This window comes from Macrotis lagotis, chromosome 5 (assembly GCF_037893015.1).
Source record: "Macrotis lagotis isolate mMagLag1 chromosome 5, bilby.v1.9.chrom.fasta, whole genome shotgun sequence".
In the NCBI taxonomy this organism is placed as follows: Eukaryota; Metazoa; Chordata; class Mammalia; order Peramelemorphia; family Peramelidae; genus Macrotis; species Macrotis lagotis.
The window spans coordinates 246,347,346-246,368,061 of NC_133662.1; the positions used below are offsets into that span (position 1 = coordinate 246,347,346).

Genomic DNA, 20,716 nt, shown 5'->3' on the forward strand with positions numbered 1-20,716 from the left:
CCATCATTATTGCTTGCCTTCTATGAGAAAATATCAGGGGTGGAAGAAACATCAAAAATTAGGTGATGCCCTTCCCCTTAGAAATGTCCCACTCTAAATGTGTGAGAACTAGTGCTATTCCTCCATAGATAAATGGTCAAAGGATAGGAACTTGTAAATCTCAAATGAAGAAATCCAAGCTGCCAATGGCCACATGAAGAAAATATTTCAAATCCCTGAGGGTCTTCCCCTCTCAGATTGATTCTTTTGATAAGGCAAAGAAAGCCATCTTTTGACTCACTTCTTTTCTAGTCTTTAGTCACCAAATAGGTGCTGCCTCAGACAAACTAAGACTAGGAAAGACCTCAGATTAAAAAGGCCAAGATCTCTCTAGGGCCATCTCCAGTCATCCTGACTTATGTCTTGTCACTGGAGTCCTAGTGACTGGAGGGGAGAGTAGTGAGGCTGATGATTTTGAACAGTTCTGCCTCACTTAAATACAATTCAATTTTTTTTTTTTGGTTTTTGCAAGGCAATGGGATTAAGTGATTTGCCCAAGGTCACACAGCTAGGTGGCTGAGGTCGGATTTGAACTCAGGTACTCCTGACTCCAGGGCAGGTGCTCTATCCACTGCACAACCTAGCCACCCCTCCAATTCACTTTCAAATCAAGACATCACTCTCCTGATGTCATCAGTCTCTTTCTGAACAAAGAGCAAGCATCAACAATTCCAAATCACTAATAAGAAAATAAATGTAGGGGGAGCTAGGTGATGCAGTAGATAGAGCACCGGCCCTGGAGTCAGGAGTACCTGAGTTCAAATCCAGCCTCAGTCACTTAATAATTACTTAGCTGTGTGGCCTTGGGCAAGCCACTTAACCCCATTTGCCTTGCAAAAACCTAAAAAAATAAAATAAATGTAAATAAAAACACTATTGAGATTCTCACACCCATTAAATTGTCAGCCAAAAAAGAAATCAATAATTGTTGCAGTCACTTCGATGTCTTGCTGATGAATCTGGATTGGTCAGTCACTCTGGAAAGCAACTGGAAACTATGTCCCAAAGTTACTAAACTATGCATAGTCTCTGCCGCCCCTAATAGATTATATATCAAAAAAATTTATTTTTTTTTACAAAGTTTAAAAGTAATCTTTATTGCAGATCATGAATATACATTATTAGTAGAACTGGTTTCTTTCCCTATCACTAAGATGTTATCAAATACCTGATCATAGGGGTGGCTAGGTGGTACTGTGGATAGAGCACCGGTCCTGGAGTCAGGAGTACCTGGGCTCAAATCTGGCCTCAGGCACTTAATGATTACCTAGCTGTGTGACCTTGGGCAAGTCACTTAAACCTATTTGACTTACCAAAACTTTAGAAAAAAAAAAGAGGCTGTAAAATGATGGACTTGGTATAAATACCTTCCAGTTTAGATGTATGACTTCTAAGTAACTAAAACATAATGAAAGCTAACTCCCTTCTCATCTTAGAGAGGAGTGTATGTCTTCTGGGAGAGAATCTCGTACACATTGTCTCTGTATTATTATGATGCTATTTACCTTTGTTATGAGGGACGATTTCATTTTAGCAAGAGGATATTTAGAAAAATTTTTAGAGCAAGAAGGAATCTTCTAATTCAAACTCTCCATTTTAGGAAACTGAGCCCCGGAAAGGGGAAGGAATTTGGTGGCACAAGAGGTCAAGTGCTGGGCCTGAGGTGAGGAAGGTCTGAGGTCAGATCAAATCTGACCCCAGATACTTTATTAGCTGTGTGACCTCAGATGAGTCACGTGACTTCTGCCTCAATTTGTTCAACTGTAAAATCTCCCTCCCAGCATTGTTGTGAAGACCAAATGAGTTAATATTTGCAAAATTGTTAGCACAGTGCCGAAGTTCAATAATACTTACTTACTTTCATAGTGAAACTATGAGAGTATCTCCTCTTCATACATTCATTTTTTCCCTTTTCATCCTCAATCTCATGATCTACCACTCATAGAAAGCTGACCCTCCGAAAAACCTCCCAGTCCTGGTCCCCAGTGGCTCCTTCTTTCTTGATTCCCTTTCACACAATCGACCAAGAGGAGGTGCTGACACATCCTTGCTCCTCCGACTTCTGTAGCCTCCCCTTAGCAGTCTCTGTCTCAGGGGTCCAAGGCATCCTGCTCTGTCACCAGATCACTTTCTGTCCTCCTTCAGTAAGTTCAGCGCCTGGCCCAGAGTCTCTCTCCAAGCCAAGCTGTTTCCATACTTGGACACTTTAATGTATGTAGTAGTTTTGTTTGGGTTCTTATTATATTATTATTATTGGGGGATGGGGTCTTCTTTAGCTAAACCTGTGATTTCATCTCTGGGAAGCATCCAGCGTTGTCCTTCCTCTACCAATGCAGGTCTTTGAAACTTAGAACAACCTGGTGTAGAAAGGACCAGCCATCTCCATCAACTGGCACCCACAGAGCAGGCAAGCTAGACCAACAAGGGACCCTGAATAAAAGCCAGGATGCTGCCGACATTAGGGGAGTCAGACCACTATCACCATGTCCCCCTAACCCCCTTGTAGACAACCCAGGATGAGTCCAGGCATCTTAGAAACAGCGGTTAACCCCCAGATGATGGGCCATCCTTCCAGCCCAGCCCCTGAAACCATCATCCTGTGAATCGATCCTCGGGTGATACAATCTGGCAACTATTTTGCCTCCTTGGCCTCAGCAGGCCCTAAAGACCCATAAAGGAAAGATCTTACAACCAAAGTCCTTGGCACCATCAAATGGCTTAAATTCAGAAACAGACCTTAGTGTCTCATGTTTCAATTCATGTGGAAGGAAGCTATACAGACAGTCTACTACTGAGCCTCCTCTGGCCTCCATTTGCACTAACCCATCAATTCATCTTCTTACCCATGCTTCATCCACAATTAATTGACAAATATTCATTGAATGACTACTAGGAATAAGATCCTGTGTGTATACACAAGATATTTGTTGACTGATGATGGAAGTGGTGTTTTAGGTTTTTTTGGGGGGGGTTTTGCAAGGCAGTGGGGTTAAGTGGTTTGCCCAAGGCCACACAGCTAGGTCATTATTAAGTGTCTGAGGCCAGATTTGAACCCAGGTCCTCCTGACTCCAGGGCCGGTGCTCTATCCACTGTACCACTTAGCCACCCCAAAAGTGGTGTTTTAGGAAGTTAATTAGGCAGCTGGGGCAGGCGTGAGGAAGATCAAATATCACCATTACCTTAACCACTATCTCCCTTCAGATTCGATGGAGATAGCTCAGGACCCTGAATCTAAGAGCCCTGGCCCCCAATTCACTGGCCGTGTCCACCCATCTTTGAGGACAGTGATTCCTCTTGTAGAGAAAGGGCCCACCTTCCTCCCCAGCACTACCAACAGCTGATCAACCACCACTCACAGGTGAGCGAGCTCATGAGCACTGGCCTTGGCTGAGGAGCACACGAGCCATTATCCCAGGAAGAAGCTGCCGCGGAAGACCGGGCTTGTCAGATCTGAAGACCCAAAGTTTGGGCACCAAAGTCCTGGGCCTTGTCAAATGGTTCAACATCAAAAACTGATATATTATCAATGGAAGCTATAGTAGATGCACGAAGGACGGTGGGACCTTGCCATTTGACTTCCAGCCGAAGCCTTCCCCAAGCACTGTCCCTCCTCCCCCACCTCCTGAAGACTGTGAGCTCCCTGAGAGCAGGGGCTGGCTAGCTTTTCTTTATGGCGCTTCGCATGCAGGAAGTTAACATTCACTCATTCATTCATTCATTCACACTGCAAATGTCTAGGCTTAACCCAGCTCTTCCAAACTTTCAGTGACAACAGTTTATGCATGAAGTGTCTCAGCCCCAGTGCCTTGGAGGTCTTCCACAATCTTGGGCTGCCTCCTGTCACTCATCTCCCAACTTAGGCCCCTTGCTGCCCTCTGGACACATACATAGGACCGGGATCATTTTTCATCTTTGATTTCCTCCTAGTTTTATTGCTTAGGACTCAAGACCATTCCTCAGGTAAATCTCACCTAACCAAAACCTGATTCATGGTCCGCCTCAGCCAGAAACCAGACAGAAGTCATTAGAATTCCAGCTGTCTTTGACTCCTTGGTTATCTTGGCCACATGTAGAGAGCCCTTGTCTCTCATCAGCCCACTGGAACACTAAATGTAGTTTAATCTGTAACCTAGTCTTGTTTAGCTAGGTCTATTTCTTCGGAGGATCTATGAGATGATTCTTAACTCTGTTCTATTTTCTGACACTGAAGGTGCATGGGATTATTTGTGTCTTTACTTTCATGGCCTAAGATTATGTCGAAGATCACAATATGTAAATCCATTAGTTGGCTAATCTCTGGTCTAATTGTGTCTATGAGAAGCCTTGTTAGAATCTTAATCTCCATTCAGAGGTTATTTTTCCACCTCCTGAACCTGTGCTTAAACATAATAAAACCTAGGTTTGTATCTCTCCTAATCTCTGCAATGTGTTGATTTATTTTGAAAGCAATAACTTACCACATGAACTCAAGCAGAGATTTGTCCTCTAACAATTCCTCTACCTAAAAATGACTTCCCCTCTTCTCTAAAAGTCCAAGCCTATCCATCATTCCAGACTCAGCTCAAGTCCCACCTTGCCAGGTGCACCTTCCCCTGGGCTTTTGCACATGATGGGTGATCAGTAAACTCTGTGTTTAACCAACTGAATTTCAGAAACAAAAGAAATGAGGAACCACAGTAATAATTATTTTTAATAAAAACCAAAGGAGGCTCATGTCCCTAAAAGCTCACATGAAAGTTGGAAGGGAAAGGGAGGATATGAAATGATCTGGACCACAGAATAGGCTGAGAGGAGGAATGCCATGGAGCCCAAGGAGGCAGGCCCAGGCTGCTTGGTCCGAGAAAGAACACTAGCCTCTAGGACCAGTGGTCTCAGGCTTCCTCTCTGGATGAAAAAGTGAGTTGCTTTCATCTGTCCTGCTTCAGACAGAACTGGAGAAAACCAGAACCATGGCAGCACAGGCTCCTAGGCTGGGTCAAGCTGCCTTATCCCCAAATGCCTCATTCTCATGGACTAGGCCAAGCGGAGGCAGGAGGGGGAGGGGTCACTCTTTGGACTTGCTCTGAATAGTCTTGTGCTCCTTCATCGCTTTCTCCCACTCATTCCCATTGAACTCTTCGATGACGATGCTGCGCACACTGCCTTCATCCAAGCAATGGGGAGCGATTCCTGGAGAGGAAGCACAATGGAGAAATTATCGGGGAAAGAGGCTATCTCTGGAGAGAGCAAGATCCCACCCTCCATCCACCAGAACTTGTCCCTCTACTTTGACATTAGAATACCAGAGATAGGTAGAGGGATCTAATCACTGCCCAAACATCGCCAATAAAAGCTAATTAAGGAGCAAGCCCAGAAACTAGTTATTTTGACCCCCATACTGTGACTGTTTAGTCACTTTTCACTCGTGTCAGACGCTTTGTGACCCCATTTCAAGTTTTCTCATCAAAGATACTGGAGCGATTTGCCATCTCTTTCCCCAGACCCTCCACTCTACAAAGCTTTCACCTTCACCAAGGCTACTGGATCTTGACCCCGACACCTCACAAGCCTTCTGTAGGTGATAAGAACAATAGAAGAGATGTAATAGGAGACACAAACTAACTTGGGCAGAATTGGTTTTCGGGGGGTCGTCACCCTACCCCAAGACTCCTTCAAGATCCAGGAGTCTGGGCTACAAGTGACCTGCTAGACAAGCTCTGGACTGTCAGCAATTCTGAACATCCCTCCACGAATAATTTCCTCTCCTGCTTCTATTCCATCTAAAGAGCCATCACTCTTAATACCACTTCTGAAGCCTAAACAGATCAAACTGAACAGCTTTCAGAGTCAGGCAGGATAAATTATTAATTAGTGAGAGAAGGAGCAAATGGCTTTCTCCTTCTATTTATGTAACAAAGCAAAGAGAAGGTGGTCTGGTACAGAAGGAGGAGACCTGAGATAAGGGACCTGAGTCTAAATCCCAGCTTTGCTGCTCTCTCTGGGAGTCACCTTGGGTAGGGTCAAGAGGCAGGATGACCCAGTGAGTAAGTATTGGATTTCTTGCCAGAAAGAGGTGGTATAGAATTCTACCCTAAGTTCTCTTTCCATCACCAGCAGACATGTATTGGCTATGTGACCCCGAGCAAGTCACTTCACTACTCTAAACCAGTCTTTGCTCAACTGCCAAATGAGATTAATCCTGTTCTCCTCTTTGTGTCCCCCACTCCCAGCTCTAACTCTGTAAGTGTAAATGACCTCAGTAGAATAACAGTTTGGACTGGATGAGATCCTTCCGACTCTAAATCCTATGTGAGCAGCAATTGGGCTTCTCTCCCTCTGGTCTGATTTCCCATCAAGCAATGTCTTTCATTCTTAGCTTAAGGATTGTACTAATAGAGTCCCTCAAGCTAATATTGAAGATGCATCCTTCTCTCTCCTCTGCTTTCTCCTCTCTCCTCTCACTCCTTTCCCACTGTCATTATAAATATCCCTGACCTATGGAAAACACCCCACAATTTACCAAAGGCTCTATTCATGATCTTGGTTGATCCTTATGACAACTATAAGGTTGGCAGGACAGGGCAAATATTGTTATCTCCATTTACAGATGAGCAAACTGAGGTCTGGAGAGCTGACATCTTTTACCCATGATCATGACTAGGAAATAGCAACTAGAATCTTAGCTCCCCAGGTCTGCTTCAGTACTCTTTCTCCAAGGTCCAGTTGATAATCCAATCCAGATCCTAGCCCATGTAAAAGAGCTCAGGTGTCTAATGGGCATTACAAAGCATTTTTCTCATAACTGGAATACAAGATGTGTACATTTTACAAATGAGGAACTAGGTCAGAGAAGTTTAATGACCTGTCCAGGGCCCCACAGCTTGGAAGGGCTGGGATCAGGCTGCAGACCCAATTCAGCCTTGCCAATAAGCCCAGTCAACAAGGAGTCTGAGATGACTATAAGTAGCAGGGCTCACCATCCTCCCCAACTCAGCACTCACTTGAACATGTTCAGAATATGGATTATTGGTAAAACGGGTTCAGGCCTATCAATCACCAGAAAAATTTTGCACCTGGGATCCTGAACTTGCTCTTGATACAGCCCCGTTCCCTTTACCTACCATAACCATCAGGGTTGGACCGAGGTGTATAGAAACTCTGCACCCCACAGCTCTTGCAGAATGTATGCTGGGCCTTGTGAGTGTTGAAGGTGTACGTGGTGATGTTCTCAGCACCCTGGGGAAACACATAGACATATTTCTTTGTCAAAAGGGGTCTTCTTTATCCACTCATTCACAAACTAACGTGTGAACTGGCGCAGATAGAAAGGAGCAAAACCAGAAGAACAGACAGCAACACAAAGATGATGTCCACACCAAGACCACCAGATAGAAGCTGGTCTCAGAGGAAAGGCAAGGCCAGCAGGGATGGCCCTAGAAAAAAGATAATGAAACAGACTATTCCTCAAGGTTGAGGGAGAGGTGGAGGTCCAACAAGTCAGAATGATATGTGAAAAAGAAAAGGCAAAGACTGGATTGGAAAAGACATATTTTCAGAAATGAGGATGAAGGCAATAATAAAATTTGTTGTTAAAAAAAAAACACACTAAACGCCTTTCTATAGTAGGGAGGCACTGCAAAAATGTTTAAAAAAATCACAGTCTCTGCCCTTATGGAGTTTACAATTTAGTAGAGGATGGGAGATATATATATATATATATATATATATGTAAGTACATAAGATAAATACAAAAAATGCAAAATATATCAAAAGAAATCAGTAAGATTGAGATCAATGTATACCATGGAAACAATGTAAAGCCTAACAATGCCTTCTGTGGGGGGGGGGGTGAGGGGAGGGAAGCAAGAATAGGGGAAAAATTGTAAAACTCAAAAATAAATAAAATCTTTCTAAAAAAATCAGTAAGATCTTTAGTGACATTAATTTGTCAGGGTGTATGTCCATTGGATAAACTGCAAATAGTTGGAAGTTTGTAGTTTTATATAAGATTTTATTTGTTCTTTTGTTTTTGTCTGTTGATGGATTTTGACTTTATAAATGTAAATAGTTTTAAAAACAAATGTCTAAGAACAGATTAAATGTTGTGATATGGAGTTCCAAGGAAGAAAAGATCAATCCCAGCAAAGGGAGGGGAGAGCAGGGGATAGAGGATGTTTAGAGAGGGCTTCATAGCAAAGCTGGGTCTTAAGAATGGAGCAATTTGCATCAGATGGAGATGGGAGACAGGGCATCTCGGACACAGAGAAACGGCAAGCAAAGGGCAGAGGCAGGAACATTCACATGAACAGTTCAGTTTAATTCAAGAATAAAGTCCATGGTGAGAAAAGACTAGAAAGCTATGACAGAATCTCAGATTTGGGAAAGAACTCAAAGAGCATCTAGTTCAGCCCCAAAAAATACATATTGTAACTCCACAACAATGTTGACCCAGCTTTTGTTAGCCACCACCAATGAGGAGAACCTGCCATCTGTCAAGACAGCCCATTCCAATTTGGGGTAGTAGAATAGTTAAGAGCTCTTTCTGTGACACTTCAATTGACCTCCTTACAATTTATCCCACTGGTCTCAGCTTTGCCCTCTTAGGTCAAAGAGAATATGTTCATTTCTTCTTCCATATGACATCCCTTCAAATGCCTTAAGATAATTATCAACCAAGACTTACTAAGTCTTCACTTCTGTAGGCTCAACAACCCCATTTAGCTCAATCTTCAAAAGAGAAGGGTAAAAACATCACTTGTACAAAAATATTCATAATAGCAGCCCTGTTTGTGGTGGCAAAGAATTGGAAATTAAGTAAATGTCCTTCAATTGGGGAATGGCTTAACAAACTGTGGTATATGTATGTCATGGAACACTATTGTTCTATTAGAAACCAGGAGGGCTGGGAATTCAGGGAACCCTGGAGGGATTTGTAAGAACTGATGCTGAGCGAGATGAGCAGAACCAGAAATACACTGTATACCCTAACAGCAATATGAGGGCAATGATCAACCTTGATGGACTCGCTCATTCCATCCATCGGTGCAACAATCAGGGACAATTTTGGACTGTCTGCAATGGAGAATACCATCTGTATCCAGAGAAAGAACTGTGGAGTTTGAACAAAGACCAAGGACTATTACCTCTAATTTAGAAAAAAAAAAACTTGATATCTTATTGTCTGATCTTGCTATCTCTTATACTTTATGTTTCTTCCTTAAGGATATGATTTCGCTCTCATCACACTCAATTTGGATCAATGTACAACATGAAAACAAAGACTGGCAAATTGGCTTCTGTGGGGGGAGGGAAGTAAGATTAGGGGAAAAATTGTAAAACTCAAAATAAATAAAATCTTTAATAAAAAAAAATTCAAAAGACACGATCCCAAGATATTTCACCATCTTGGCTGTCCTTATTAATTTCCTTCCAAAAATATGGTGCCTAGAGCTGAACACCTTATAGTCCAGATAGGATCTGACCAGGATGAAATATAGCAGAATATCACGTCCTAATCCTCAAAAACAATGTTTCTCTTAATGCAATCAAGATTGCATTAACTTTTGGATCTGTTGATTCATTGAGGTTACAGCTCACTATAACCCCCAGGCTTTTTTTCTTTTTTAATTTTCAAATAATATGTATTTTTTAAATTAAGCATTTTCCCCTCTGTTCACCCCTTGCCACAGGAAAAAAGAAAAGCAAAGATACCCATGGACTGGGATCATCCTGAAAATAGAGGTCCCAGACCCAGACCCACCCCCAAAAGAGGTTAAATGCAAGAGCCACTCTCTAGAGGAATGGGGGTCACCTGGAGGGTAGAGGTGTCTGGGCTCCCTCAGAAGGTCCCTTGGAAGCTAAGCCTCCCCCCAGCCTCCTGAAGGCCCATCAGCCTGAGGCCAAAATCATACACACCAAGGCCTCTTGTTCCCCCTTCCCTTCTGGGGGAAAACAGAGTGGGTCTGCTGGGACATCAGAAGTCACTAGTGACCCTCCTTCATCGGGTCAGAGAAGATGAGGGTGGTTGGGGGGAGGGGGGTCCCTGTACATATTTATCGCCCCTTCTACATGGCCCTCCTGGGTGCTCTGTACATTTTTACAGGGGTACTCCCTCAGCCCAAGCCCTCTTCTTTCCTCCCTTGTTTAATTAAATCCTCAGACTGGTAAAAAAAAAAATACCAATGGATAAGCAAAACGAATCTCTAGATTGGTTCAATCCAAATATTTGTCTAATTCTTTGTATTTAGTCAGGAGGTGAGGTGGGTAGCATGTAGTATCACTGGTCCTCCAGAATCATGGTTGGTTACCACAGTGATGAGATACTTCAAATTTATCCAAATTATTCATTTTACAATGCTGTTGTTATAGTTTCACAATGCATCAGTTCATACAAATCTTCCCAGGTTTCTCTGAAATCATCCCCTTTAATATTTCTTACAGTACAATATTTATATTATCCCAGGTATTTTCAAAATTCTAACTATTCCTCCCCAGAGACCTGTTTTCTCACCTCTAGAAGGGAAAGGTCACTGTCCTCCAAGGGGAAAAGTGATCTTATTTTTATCCCAGAAATCACTGATCTTCACTCAAATGTTCCTCACATCTAACTTTCTTGTAACTGGATTTCCTCCCATGAATACACCTCCTAATATATAACGCTACCTCAACTCTGATGCTTTTTAATCTCTTTGTTTAGATAAGAAATATTCCAAAATATAGTCCCATTAAGGTCTCATTCTACCAAACTGCATACCCTGATATGTACCCCCTTTGCATCCTGAGATTTCTTTTCTATTTTTTAAAGCTCTGAATACCTTCTCTAAATGAAAAAAAAATGCATTGTATTGATTCCTTCTCTCTTTACATCAAGTCCTTTATGAAAAGATCCAGACTGAAACCTTAAATTGTATGAAAACAACTAAATGAAAGTATTTGATACAGGAAAGGCATCTGACAAAAAAGACAACAGTCTCCTCGCTCAAGCCTTGGTCTCTCTGCTTTAAGTAGGGAGATTTCATTATTATCTTGGGTTTTTTTTAATTATTCAAATTACTAATTCAACTTCCTCTAAATGATCCTTTTATTGACAATGTTATCATCATGGTGCCTCTTGCCCTTTTAGTCATCCATATTTCATTCTTCATCATTTCCACATTAACCCTCCCTCCCTACTTGTCATTATTTGATTACTTACAGCTCACACAATTACATTTCATTCTATTTTGATGTAATTTAGTGTTTGAGAATCCTCAATTGAGAGTTGTCCATTCTGTTGTCAGTTCCTGGCATCTTCCACTTTGTTTGGGAATATTAGTTTCACTGTTCTGGCTAGACCCGGAATATGGACAATAGAGTGAGATGTGTTGTATGTGAAATGGTATAGGGTCTTGAATGGGTATAGGGCCTTGAATAGCAAACTGAGGAGCCTGGATTGATTCCAGAGGCAAGGGGGAAGTCACTGGAGGACTCTGAGCAAAAAAGGGAGGGATTGGGGTGGTTGTTGTCCTTTTTTTTTTTTTTTTTTTTAGTTTTTAGTTTTTGCAAGGCAATGGGGTTAAGTGGCTTGCCCAAGGCCACACAGCTAGGCAATTATTAAGTGTCTGAGGCCGGATTTGAACCCAGGTACTCCTGGCTCCAGGGCCGGTGCTTTATCCACTGCACCACCTAGCTGCCCCATAGCTTTTATTTTTATATAAATTTGACTCTTTTAACAAAGATCAATTAAGGCAGGGTGTCCTGGACCCCTCTGACTGTCAGTTTGCTGAAGCCATTTGCCTTGCAAAAACCTAAAAAAAAAAAAAAGCCCAACTGATAAATGGTCAAAGAATTAAAAAGTTTTCCAAAGAGGAAACCAGTTATCAATATTCACATGGAAAAAATACTCTAAATCCCTACTGATTAGAAAAATACAAATTAAAACAACTGAGGTACTACCTTCACACCTATCATAAAAAGTGTCAGATAAGACACTGAGTTTTCCCCTAAAGAGTTTACAAGATGTGTGCATGTAAAAATAGGACACTGATCATGTCCCTCTATTGCTCAGAGTCCTCTGAATCAATCCAGGCTACTCGGTTTGCTATTCAAGGCCCTACACCATCTTGCTCAAAGGGCATCCCTCCATATTCTGGTTCAGACCAGAGAAGTGAAAATGCTAAATGATGGAGAGAAAGTAGGAAAACAGGGACACCAATGCATTGTTGGGGGAACTGTGAACCATTCTGAAGAACAATTTGGAACTGGGCCCATGGGTTACAAAACTGTGCATACTCCTTGTTTGCCCCAGCAATATCACTACTAGGAGTGTTATCCTGCTCAAAAAAAAAAAAAAAAAAAAAAAAAGGAAAGGGACTATTTATGGCAGCTTTTATTATAATGGCAAAGAATTAGAAATTGAGGGAATGTTCATGAGTTGGGAAATGGCTGAACAAGTTGTAGCATGATTGTGATGAAAAACAACGGTTCTGAAAGAAATGAGGGAGAGACTTCTAGGAGCTGATATAAACTGAAGTAAACAGAACAAAACATTGTGTAAGATAACAGCAACACTGAAATGGTGATCAACTGTGAAAGGCTTGGCTACTTGAATTGTATTCAAGACAATTCCAAAGGACCCATAATGAAAAATGCTACCCACCTCCAGAGAGAACTGATGAAGTCTGAGTGAAGACTGAAGTATAATTTTTTCAATTTCTTCATGGGAAAAATTTAAGGAATAGCTAAGTGTCCTTTTGTTTTACACTTAATGATACTTTATTATTTAACATCACTTTCCAATGACTTCCTTTTTTCTTCTCCCTTCTCCTCCCAAGTAGATCCCTCCCATAAAACAAATACCCCTAGTCAAACCAAATAAAACCTAACACACCAAGAATGAAAATGTTGCCTGTACCTAGAGACCCATCTCTGCCCAGGTGGGAGGCAGCCTCTCATGTCACCCTTAGTCAGTGGAAGGATTAGAGTTCTGCAGTTTGTTCTGACTTGATTCCCTTTATATTATTGTGGTCAATGCCAAAATTATTCTGGTTCTGCTCCCTTCACTTGGTAAGTACATGTGCCCTCCTGCCCCCACCCTAGGCACCAAGCAGGAGTGGAATGAGGTTCAATGTGAGATGGAACTTGGAGCAGAGGGACTCATGCCCTGCTCCCCCCCCAACCCTGGAAGAATGAGGTGAGATCCAAACTGTCCAGAGAACAATAATCCTGACATTCTACCACCAGCCCTGCCCACCCCCACCCCAGGGTACACCATACATCTCTGTTGTTTCTCAAGTCACTCCAACTCTGTGACCCTATTTGGGGTTTTCTGGCAAAGATATTGGAGTGGTTTATGTGTTCCTTCTCTAGATCATTTGCTCAATGAGAACCCTGAAGCAAACAAGGTTAAGTGACTTGCTCAGGATGGCACAGCTGGATTTGAACCCATGAAGATGAGTCTTCTGGACTCCAGGCTCAGAACTCGATGCTCCTACATTAGAGATACTAATCTTTAAAAGAAGGGTTAAAAAAAAAGAGCAGATAGTAGACACATTCCTGGGCAACATCCTTTCCAGTACTTACCTTCAGAAGCTTGAATCGAGAAGCTGGAACGATGAAGTGTCGGTTCTGTTTCTTTTTGCAAATGCTACAGCTACAACAAAGCAAGAAAAGTCATCAAGCAAAGTAAGAAAAGTCATCAAGTCAGCAAAGGGCCCACCAGGCCTTCCCTTCTTAATTCATTTAAGCCCATTGCATACCTATTGATCACCTCTTGGGGTAAGGCACCATCCTGATCACTGGGGGTCCCTTCAGGAGGCCTAACTTGAGGTGTTCCAAGGTCCCAATCCATAGAAGGGGTTAATAAGCTAATAGACCTATTGTGTGTGTGTGTGTGTGTGTGTGTGTGTGTGTGTGTGTGTGTAAAATATCTGGTTTCATAATACAGAGAAAAAACTTGGTCTTTACAGAACTCCAACCCCACTCCCCAGCTGACCTATGAACTTATTTTCTTTTTTCTTTTTTTTAATTTTATTTATTTAAGGCAATGGGGTTAAGTGGCTTGCCCAAGAACACACAGGCAATTATTAAGTGTCTGAGTCCAGATTTGAACTCATGGCTTCCTGACTCCAAGGCCAGTGCTCTATCGACTGTACCAACCTAGCTGCCCTTTCTTTTTTTTTTTAAAATACTTTGGTAACATTTTTTTGTTCTTTAGTTGTTTTTAGTCATAATTCTATTTGGGGTTTTCTTGGCTCTCCATCTCTTTCTCTAGTTCATTTTTCAGATAAGGAAACTGAGGAAAAAAGGATAAAGTGACTTGCCCAGGTTTATACAGCTAATGAGTGTCTGAGGCTGAATTTGAACTCAGGTCCTTATGACTCCAGACCCAGCTTTTGATACATAATGCCACCTAGTGTCTTTGATGACAATAATTCGATATAATTTATTTTCTTTGTAATCTCAAGAATTCTATTCTGCACATTTTAAAACATTCTGAAAGGGGGTCCCTAAGCTTCTCAAGGTCACCACTAGGATACATAAAAAGAGATGACTGAAGCCAAAGGACTTGGGCCCAGACTCCAAGATCTTCTCCAAAGCCTGGGTGAGCTTGGGCAATTCACACCTGGCTTCAATGACCTCTAAGGCCCTATTGTAGAAGTTCTGAGCCAGAATAATCATAAAAAGCTACAGCAATAAAAAAAAAATGATGCTAGTATCACAACGAAGTTCATCACAAAAAGAGAAATAAATCTAACAAGTGAACAACAACTAAGTGTGCCATATGAACAATTGGGGAGAGAAGAATTTTTCCTATTGTACTGAAGCTACATCATTATTCAAAATGTCTAAGCAGTCAAAGCCTCCCCTACCCAATCCACAAGAGGCAAGGTGGCTTAATGGATAAAGGTTGGCCATATAGCCACTGCAACCTGGATTTAAGTTCTGCCTTTCACACACTAAGGCTAAATGACCCTGCACAAGTCCCTTAACTTTCTTAGGATCGATAATCTATATTGCTGGAGGGAATGTCCTTCCTTAGGAGTGCCTTCCCCATTCCAGTGAAATCACAAGGCTCAAACCTTGGCTTAATTTGATGGATCCCATATGGGGAGAGTCAGCGTTAAGAAGCACAACAGCCTCCCCAAGACCCACTTGTCCTTAGAAAGAATGAAAAAGGGTTACTCACTTGCAGTCAAAAACATGCAGATCAGCAGAAGCCCAGACTTCAAAACGAATCGCCCCACAATGGCAGCCTCCAGTGTGTTTCACCAGACCTTGGTATTCACTAGACAGAGCAAAAATCAAAAAACAGTGGGAAGTGAGCATTCCTCGGTAGGCCCAGACACAGCACAGGAGACACCCAGGTGCTTAGCCTGGTTCCCCAGCAGAAAGGGCCCAATCCCCAGCAGGACACACGCACCAACTGATGGATGAAGGATACCAAAGAATGGGCTGGTGGGGAGAGAGGTGTGTCCTAGAACACACTTCCTGGAGTTCAAAGACAGGACTGAGTCTGGACACATTGGCGGGAAGGACCCTGGGAGAGCTATTGGGGGGGTGGGTTACAGCAATAAAAAAAAATGATGCTAGTATCACAACGAAGTTCATCACGAAAAGAGAAATAAATCTAACAAGTGAACAACAACTATGTGTGCCATATGAACAACTGGGGAGAGAAGAATTTTGGGAGAGCTATTGGGGGGGGGTTACTTTTCCAGTGTTTTTCCTCTGTAAACTGTCAGAGCATTGGACTGGGTTTAGATCCTAAGCTGATTCCATATTTATTACCTGTGTGATCTCTGACACAAGACTTCCTCTTTCCAATCTTCAGTTTCCTCATCTATAAAATGAATGAGCTAGTCTAGGGGGCTGGTTCCATCATCACAACATGAAGGATGCATCAATACAAAAAAAAAGAAGGCCCTAGATTTCACCAGTCCTGTAACTTCAGGCGTGGGGAATGCCTTCCTCTCAAGCTGATCACAGTCTGAAAACTTACAGCCTTAAGAGAGTATCCAGAACCCAGGAAGGTGGGGCAATTTGCTCAGAGTAGCACAGCCAAAGTCAAAGGTGGGACAATGAACCCTGGGCTTTGCTGCTTACAAGTCCAGCTTCTATGTAAATGAAACAATTTGATACTGGTGATTTTCTCTTCTTTGGGGAAGAGGGAACCTGCTGGACCCCCCAAAAATGTTACCAGTTCCCCTTTGAATTCAAAATGCAGTTGTTTTCTGAAAACCCCTCCAAATGAGACTAATTTAAGGACCTACTCTACCTTTCTGTATATGGAGCATTATTATCCTGCTTCCAATTCAAAGGCTGGCAGAAGGGGGGCAGGGATCGAGCAGTAATTGGAGCTTAATTAGTTCCAAACATCTGAGGCCTCCTCCCCTGAAGTCTTTCTGCAGCTCAGGCCCAACCAGATCCTGCCTAGGCCTCCTCCTCCCAGCCCCCCCACTCTCTCTCCAGCTGTGCCTTCACCATGGTAACGGAGCACAATGGCCCTGCCCCCACTCTTTCCACACAGCCACAAGGATGCTCAGGAAGGAGCTTGTTCACAAATCCATTTTCCCAAGCTCAGGCCAGGATTTCTCCCAGCTAGGGCAGTCAAAATTACTGAACTTGTTTTTTAAATGAAATTGTCCTCCATTGTGTCTTATTTAAGGTCCCACAAAAAGAAATGGGAAGGGGTGAGGGAGGTTTGGAATGGCAGCTGAGGAGCGGGCACCCAGACATGAAATGCAAAAAGAGATTCCTGGGAAAGGAGGAAAATCCCAGGCAGACTCAGATCTACCAATATTCCCTAGCCTGAAATCCTACCAATAGTCTTTTAGTGGGGGCAGAATACATAGTAAACTAATCCACAAAAAAATGGAAGGGGGGGGCAGCACTGTAAAGCTCAACTATTCAGTCTCCCCTTCTGGCGGATAAAAAAACAGGCCCCTTCCCTCTCCTTCCCTCCCTCCCTCCTAAAAAGACAAGGGAAATCTGTATGTTGGAGATGGTAGTGGCAAGAGCAAAGGGAGACCAAAGAGGAGGGGCAGGCCTCAGTCATACATTTGGTCTTGAAGCATTTATTAAAAATTTTCTATGTATATACCAGTAATAAAAAGAAAACAGTTCCTGCCTCAAAGGAGCTTCAACTGTTAAGATGGGATGGAAACAAAGTGGACTCATAAAAAGCTGGAGGGAAGGGAACAAAGGAGGACCCAAGTACTTGGGAGAGATATAGTTGGCCCCATCCCTATTTGGGAATGATGTTGGACAAGAACCCTGTTCCTTTCTATTATAATGATATTCTCAATCACAGCCATGTTTCCTTCCCTTATTTCTCCTAGGGTCCCCACTCAGCTCACATAACGGCTTGTATGGGGTAGGCTGGTACAGTCCAGTTCCTTCATGAATGATCTGCGTGACTACTGGTGGCAGATGCTGCTTTGTGATGATGCTCGATGCTTATTAGGAACAATAGCAGTAATGATCAAAATAACAAGAGGAAGAAGGATGAAGCAGGCAGGGCTGCCCCCCATGAAAGACCCAGGCTGGGTTTCTCAGATGAGCAACTCTCTAAGATTGGCCCGTGACAAATAGAGGTAGCCTCCCTTCAAAGCTTGGAGCAGCTTATATTACATTTATTAAGCGTTCAAATGTTGATTAGTGCCAGAACAAAAAAAAAATGGAATTTTTTTTTATGAGCTAGGAATATGTTAAAAGCCTTGACTAGAGAGGAAATGAAAAGGCAATGTATGGCCCAAATCTGTCAGCTTGGTGTATGGGAAAGAAATGACCTTGGCCTGTTAAATGAAATCAAAACAAGAAGTTGTTTATACTAAATAACTTTTCTGACCTTCTCTCTGTCTGTCTGTCTGTCTGTCTGTCTCTCTCTCTCTCTCTCTCTCTCTCTCTCTCTCTCTCTCTCTCACACACACACACACACACAGAAACAAACACAATGGATTAAACTCCAGTATTAATGTGATTAATATAGAAGAATAAACCAAAAGAGAAAGAAAACCCAAAGAGAGGTTAAGACACTGGATTAGAGAAGACTAAAAGGGCCCTAAGCTAATTATTCACCAGAAAGTAAGGACTTTAACTTCAGTTTGGACAAAGAGGCAAAGAGCAAATGATTAGCCTCAGTTTTTCTTACAATTGCAGAGGGCCCCATGCAAAGCCTTTCCTATCAATGGGTTTGAGGCCTTCTTGGCCAGAAGCCCCCTCCGAACGTCCACACCAAAGGATAGCCTTCTAGGTGAGGGCTCTGGCATAAGTTCTGGCTCCTTTGGATAGGAATCAGAATAGTAAAAACTCTCATCACAGCCATGTTGTTTAATAAAACTAGTTTCGTGGTGTGCTAGCAGAAAGCATACTGGGTTCTAATCAGGAAAACTGGGTTGTGGGCCGAGCTCTTGCACCAGGCTAGGGGAGACTGGCTAAGTGGCTTGAATTTCTAGCCCCTTTGGCCTCCTCCAAAAAAGTAAGGGATCTGCACTCCATGATCTGTGAGGCCTTTCCCTGGTTGACAATGCTGTAAGTGCAAGTGAACGTCCAACGAAGGCTGTTAGCGTTAAGGACTTTTTGCTCAACTGCCTACCTCGCCTGCTAGACCAGTATTGCTAGTGCTGCCGTGTGGGGGCCAGAAAAGGAGTCTGAGTGAAACGGAACATCCTGACTGGCCCGCTTGGGAGTCCCTGGGCCCCTCAGTCTCTTCCCCCTCAAAAAAGGGCACAAAGAGGTCTCTTATCTGCAAACTCAAAAGCGCTTTGAAATTCCGTCTACACCGCTGGAGCAGGCCCCGAGCCTCACATTCTGAACCAGCCACCTTGGACCTTCTTTGGCCGCCCTTGATGCGTAGTCTTTCATTTTAATTTTAGTTTGGTTTTTGCAAGGCTTTAGTGGCTTGCCCAGGCCACACGGCCGGGTCATTATTAGGGGTCTGAGGTCGGATTTGCACTCAGGTCCTCACTCTGGGGCCCGTGCCGTCTCCAGAGCCACCGAGTGCCCCAAATGTCTCCCGCTGGGGCCAGATGCCATCTTGCAGGCTCGTGCCAATGCCCCCCGGCGACTGGGAACAACAGGTCCTCGACAACTAGGGGTCCGCCAGGCTGGGCCTCCTCTAACGGGGGGCTGGAGGCGGAGCGCGGCAGGAGTGGGGCGCGGGCCCCGGGGGGCCCGGCTCTGGGGGGGGTCTGGGCCATCTGGGGCCTTCCTCAATGGGCCCCCGAGCCCCGCTCCCGCCACAAGGACCCCCCAGGCAGGGCAAAGAGGGGGCGGCGCTAGGGCCCGGCTTTGTGCCTCGGCGGGCTCCCCGGCCCCGGCCCGCGCCCGCCCCACCCCGGCCCCCTGCCCTGCCGGCGGCGCTGGGCCCGGGCCGGGGCGGCTCGGGGGGCTCCGGCGGCCGGGCCGGCTCGGGGGCCACGGGGGCCGGGCCTGGGCGGCTCGGGGGCTCCGGGGGCCGGGCCGGGCCGGGGCGGCTCGGGGGGCCGCGGGGGCCGGGCCGGGCCGGGGCGGCTCGGGGGGCCGCGGGGGCCGGGCCGGGCCGGGGCGGCTCGGGGGCTCCGGGGGCCGGGCCGGGCCGGGGCGGCTCGGGGGCTCCGGGGGCCGGGCCGGGCCGGGCCGGGGCGGCTCGGGGGCTCCGGGGGCCGCGGGGGCCGGGCCGGGCCGGGGCGGCTCGGGGGGCTCCGGGGGCCGGGCCGGGGCGGCTCGGGGGCTCCGGGGGCCGCGGGGGCCGGGCCGGGCCGGGCCGGGCTGGCTCTGGGGGCTCCGGGGGCCGGGCCGGGCCTGGGCGGCTCGGGGGCTCCGGGGGCCGCGGGGGCCGGGCCGGGCCGGGGCGGCTCGGGGGGCTCCGGGGGCCGCGGGGGCCGGGCCGGGCCGGGCCGTACTTACAAGGTGTCCAGGAGCAGCTTGGCCGCCCCCTCGCACGTCAGGCTCTGGCGCTTCTGGAACTTGAGCCAGCGCTCGCGCTGCGCCCCGAGCTCCAGGGGGCAGCTCTCGGGGGGCCCCGGCGCCGGCGGCGCCTCGGCGGCCTTGGGCTCCGGCGGCGGCAGCTTCCTCTTGCGGCCCGGCCGGCCCTTGGCCTTGCCCGGGGGCCCCGGCGGCGGCGGCACCTCGGCGGCCTCGGCGGCCGGGCGGCTCCGGGCCCGCGGCTTGGCGGCGGCGGCGGCGGCGCCCTTGCTCTTCACCATCCTTCGCGCATCCCCCGCGGCCGCGGCGCGCGCCCACACGCAGAGCAGCCTCGGGGCGGCGGCGCGGCCCGGGCCCCCGGTGCCCCCGGTGCCCCCGGTGCCCCGATGCCCCCCGGCCTCCGCGCTCGGCCCCTCGCAGGCTCCCGCGCGCGCCGCCCGCCCGCTCCTGCCGCCGACTCCGCGCCGCTCGCGCCGCCGCCGCCAGGGGGCGTGGGGAGCGGGGCCGGCCCCGCAGACAAAGGAGGGCCGGGCTGCGGCCCCGCGCGGGCCCCGGGACGCCCCGGCTTCAGGGGCCCCTCATCGCCGAGGCCACGGGGAGAGAGACCCCCGCTCGGCGGCCCCCTCGGGCAGGGCCCCCACGGGCGGGGCCCCCACGGGCACGGCGCCCCCACGGGCAGAGTGCCGCCACGGGCAGGGCCCCCACGGGCACGGCGCCCCCACGGGCAGGGCCCCCACGGGCAGGGCGCCCCCACGGGCAGGGCGCCCCCACGGGCAGGGCCCCCACGGGCAGGGCGCCCCCACGGGCAGGGCC

General features: G+C 46.4%; 2 protein-coding genes across 3 annotated transcripts in view; one reads left to right on the forward strand and one right to left on the reverse strand.

The window, feature by feature from the left end:
• Positions 1–20,716, forward strand: part of PIGL (phosphatidylinositol glycan anchor biosynthesis class L) — a 209,589-nt gene that overhangs the window by 151,996 nt on the left and 36,877 nt on the right. The window contains exon 8 of one of the 2 annotated variants that reach the window (XR_012468830.1): positions 9,242–9,345. The exons of the other annotated variant lie outside the window; for it this stretch is intronic. The gene's annotated coding sequence lies outside the window, so the exon portion shown is untranslated. Of the gene's footprint in view, positions 1–9,241; positions 9,346–20,716 lie in introns of those variants that run through there. 2 annotated transcript variants of the gene reach the window in all.
• On the reverse strand, positions 4,705–20,199 carry CENPV (centromere protein V). Its single transcript, XM_074189277.1, has 5 exons — positions 19,886–20,199; positions 15,186–15,284; positions 13,580–13,649; positions 7,141–7,255; positions 4,705–5,209 (listed from the first exon to the last, which is right to left on the reverse strand). Exons 1-5 carry the CDS (start codon positions 20,182–20,184, stop codon positions 5,085–5,087), a joined length of 708 nt encoding a protein of 235 aa, XP_074045378.1. The 5' UTR covers positions 20,185–20,199; the 3' UTR covers positions 4,705–5,084.

Coding starts and splice junctions, on each gene's coding strand:
- CENPV (XM_074189277.1), bottom strand. CDS start 20,184: ATGGTGAAGAGCAAGGGCGCCGCCGCCGCCGCCGCCAAGCCGCGGGCC. Junction 13,650..15,185: donor CTGCATGTTTTTGACTGCAA/GTGAGTAACCCT, acceptor GCTTTGTTGTAG/CTGTAGCATTTGCAAAAAGA. Junction 7,256..13,579: donor CTCGATTCAAGCTTCTGAAG/GTAAGTACTGGA, acceptor GTGTTTCCCCAG/GGTGCTGAGAACATCACCAC.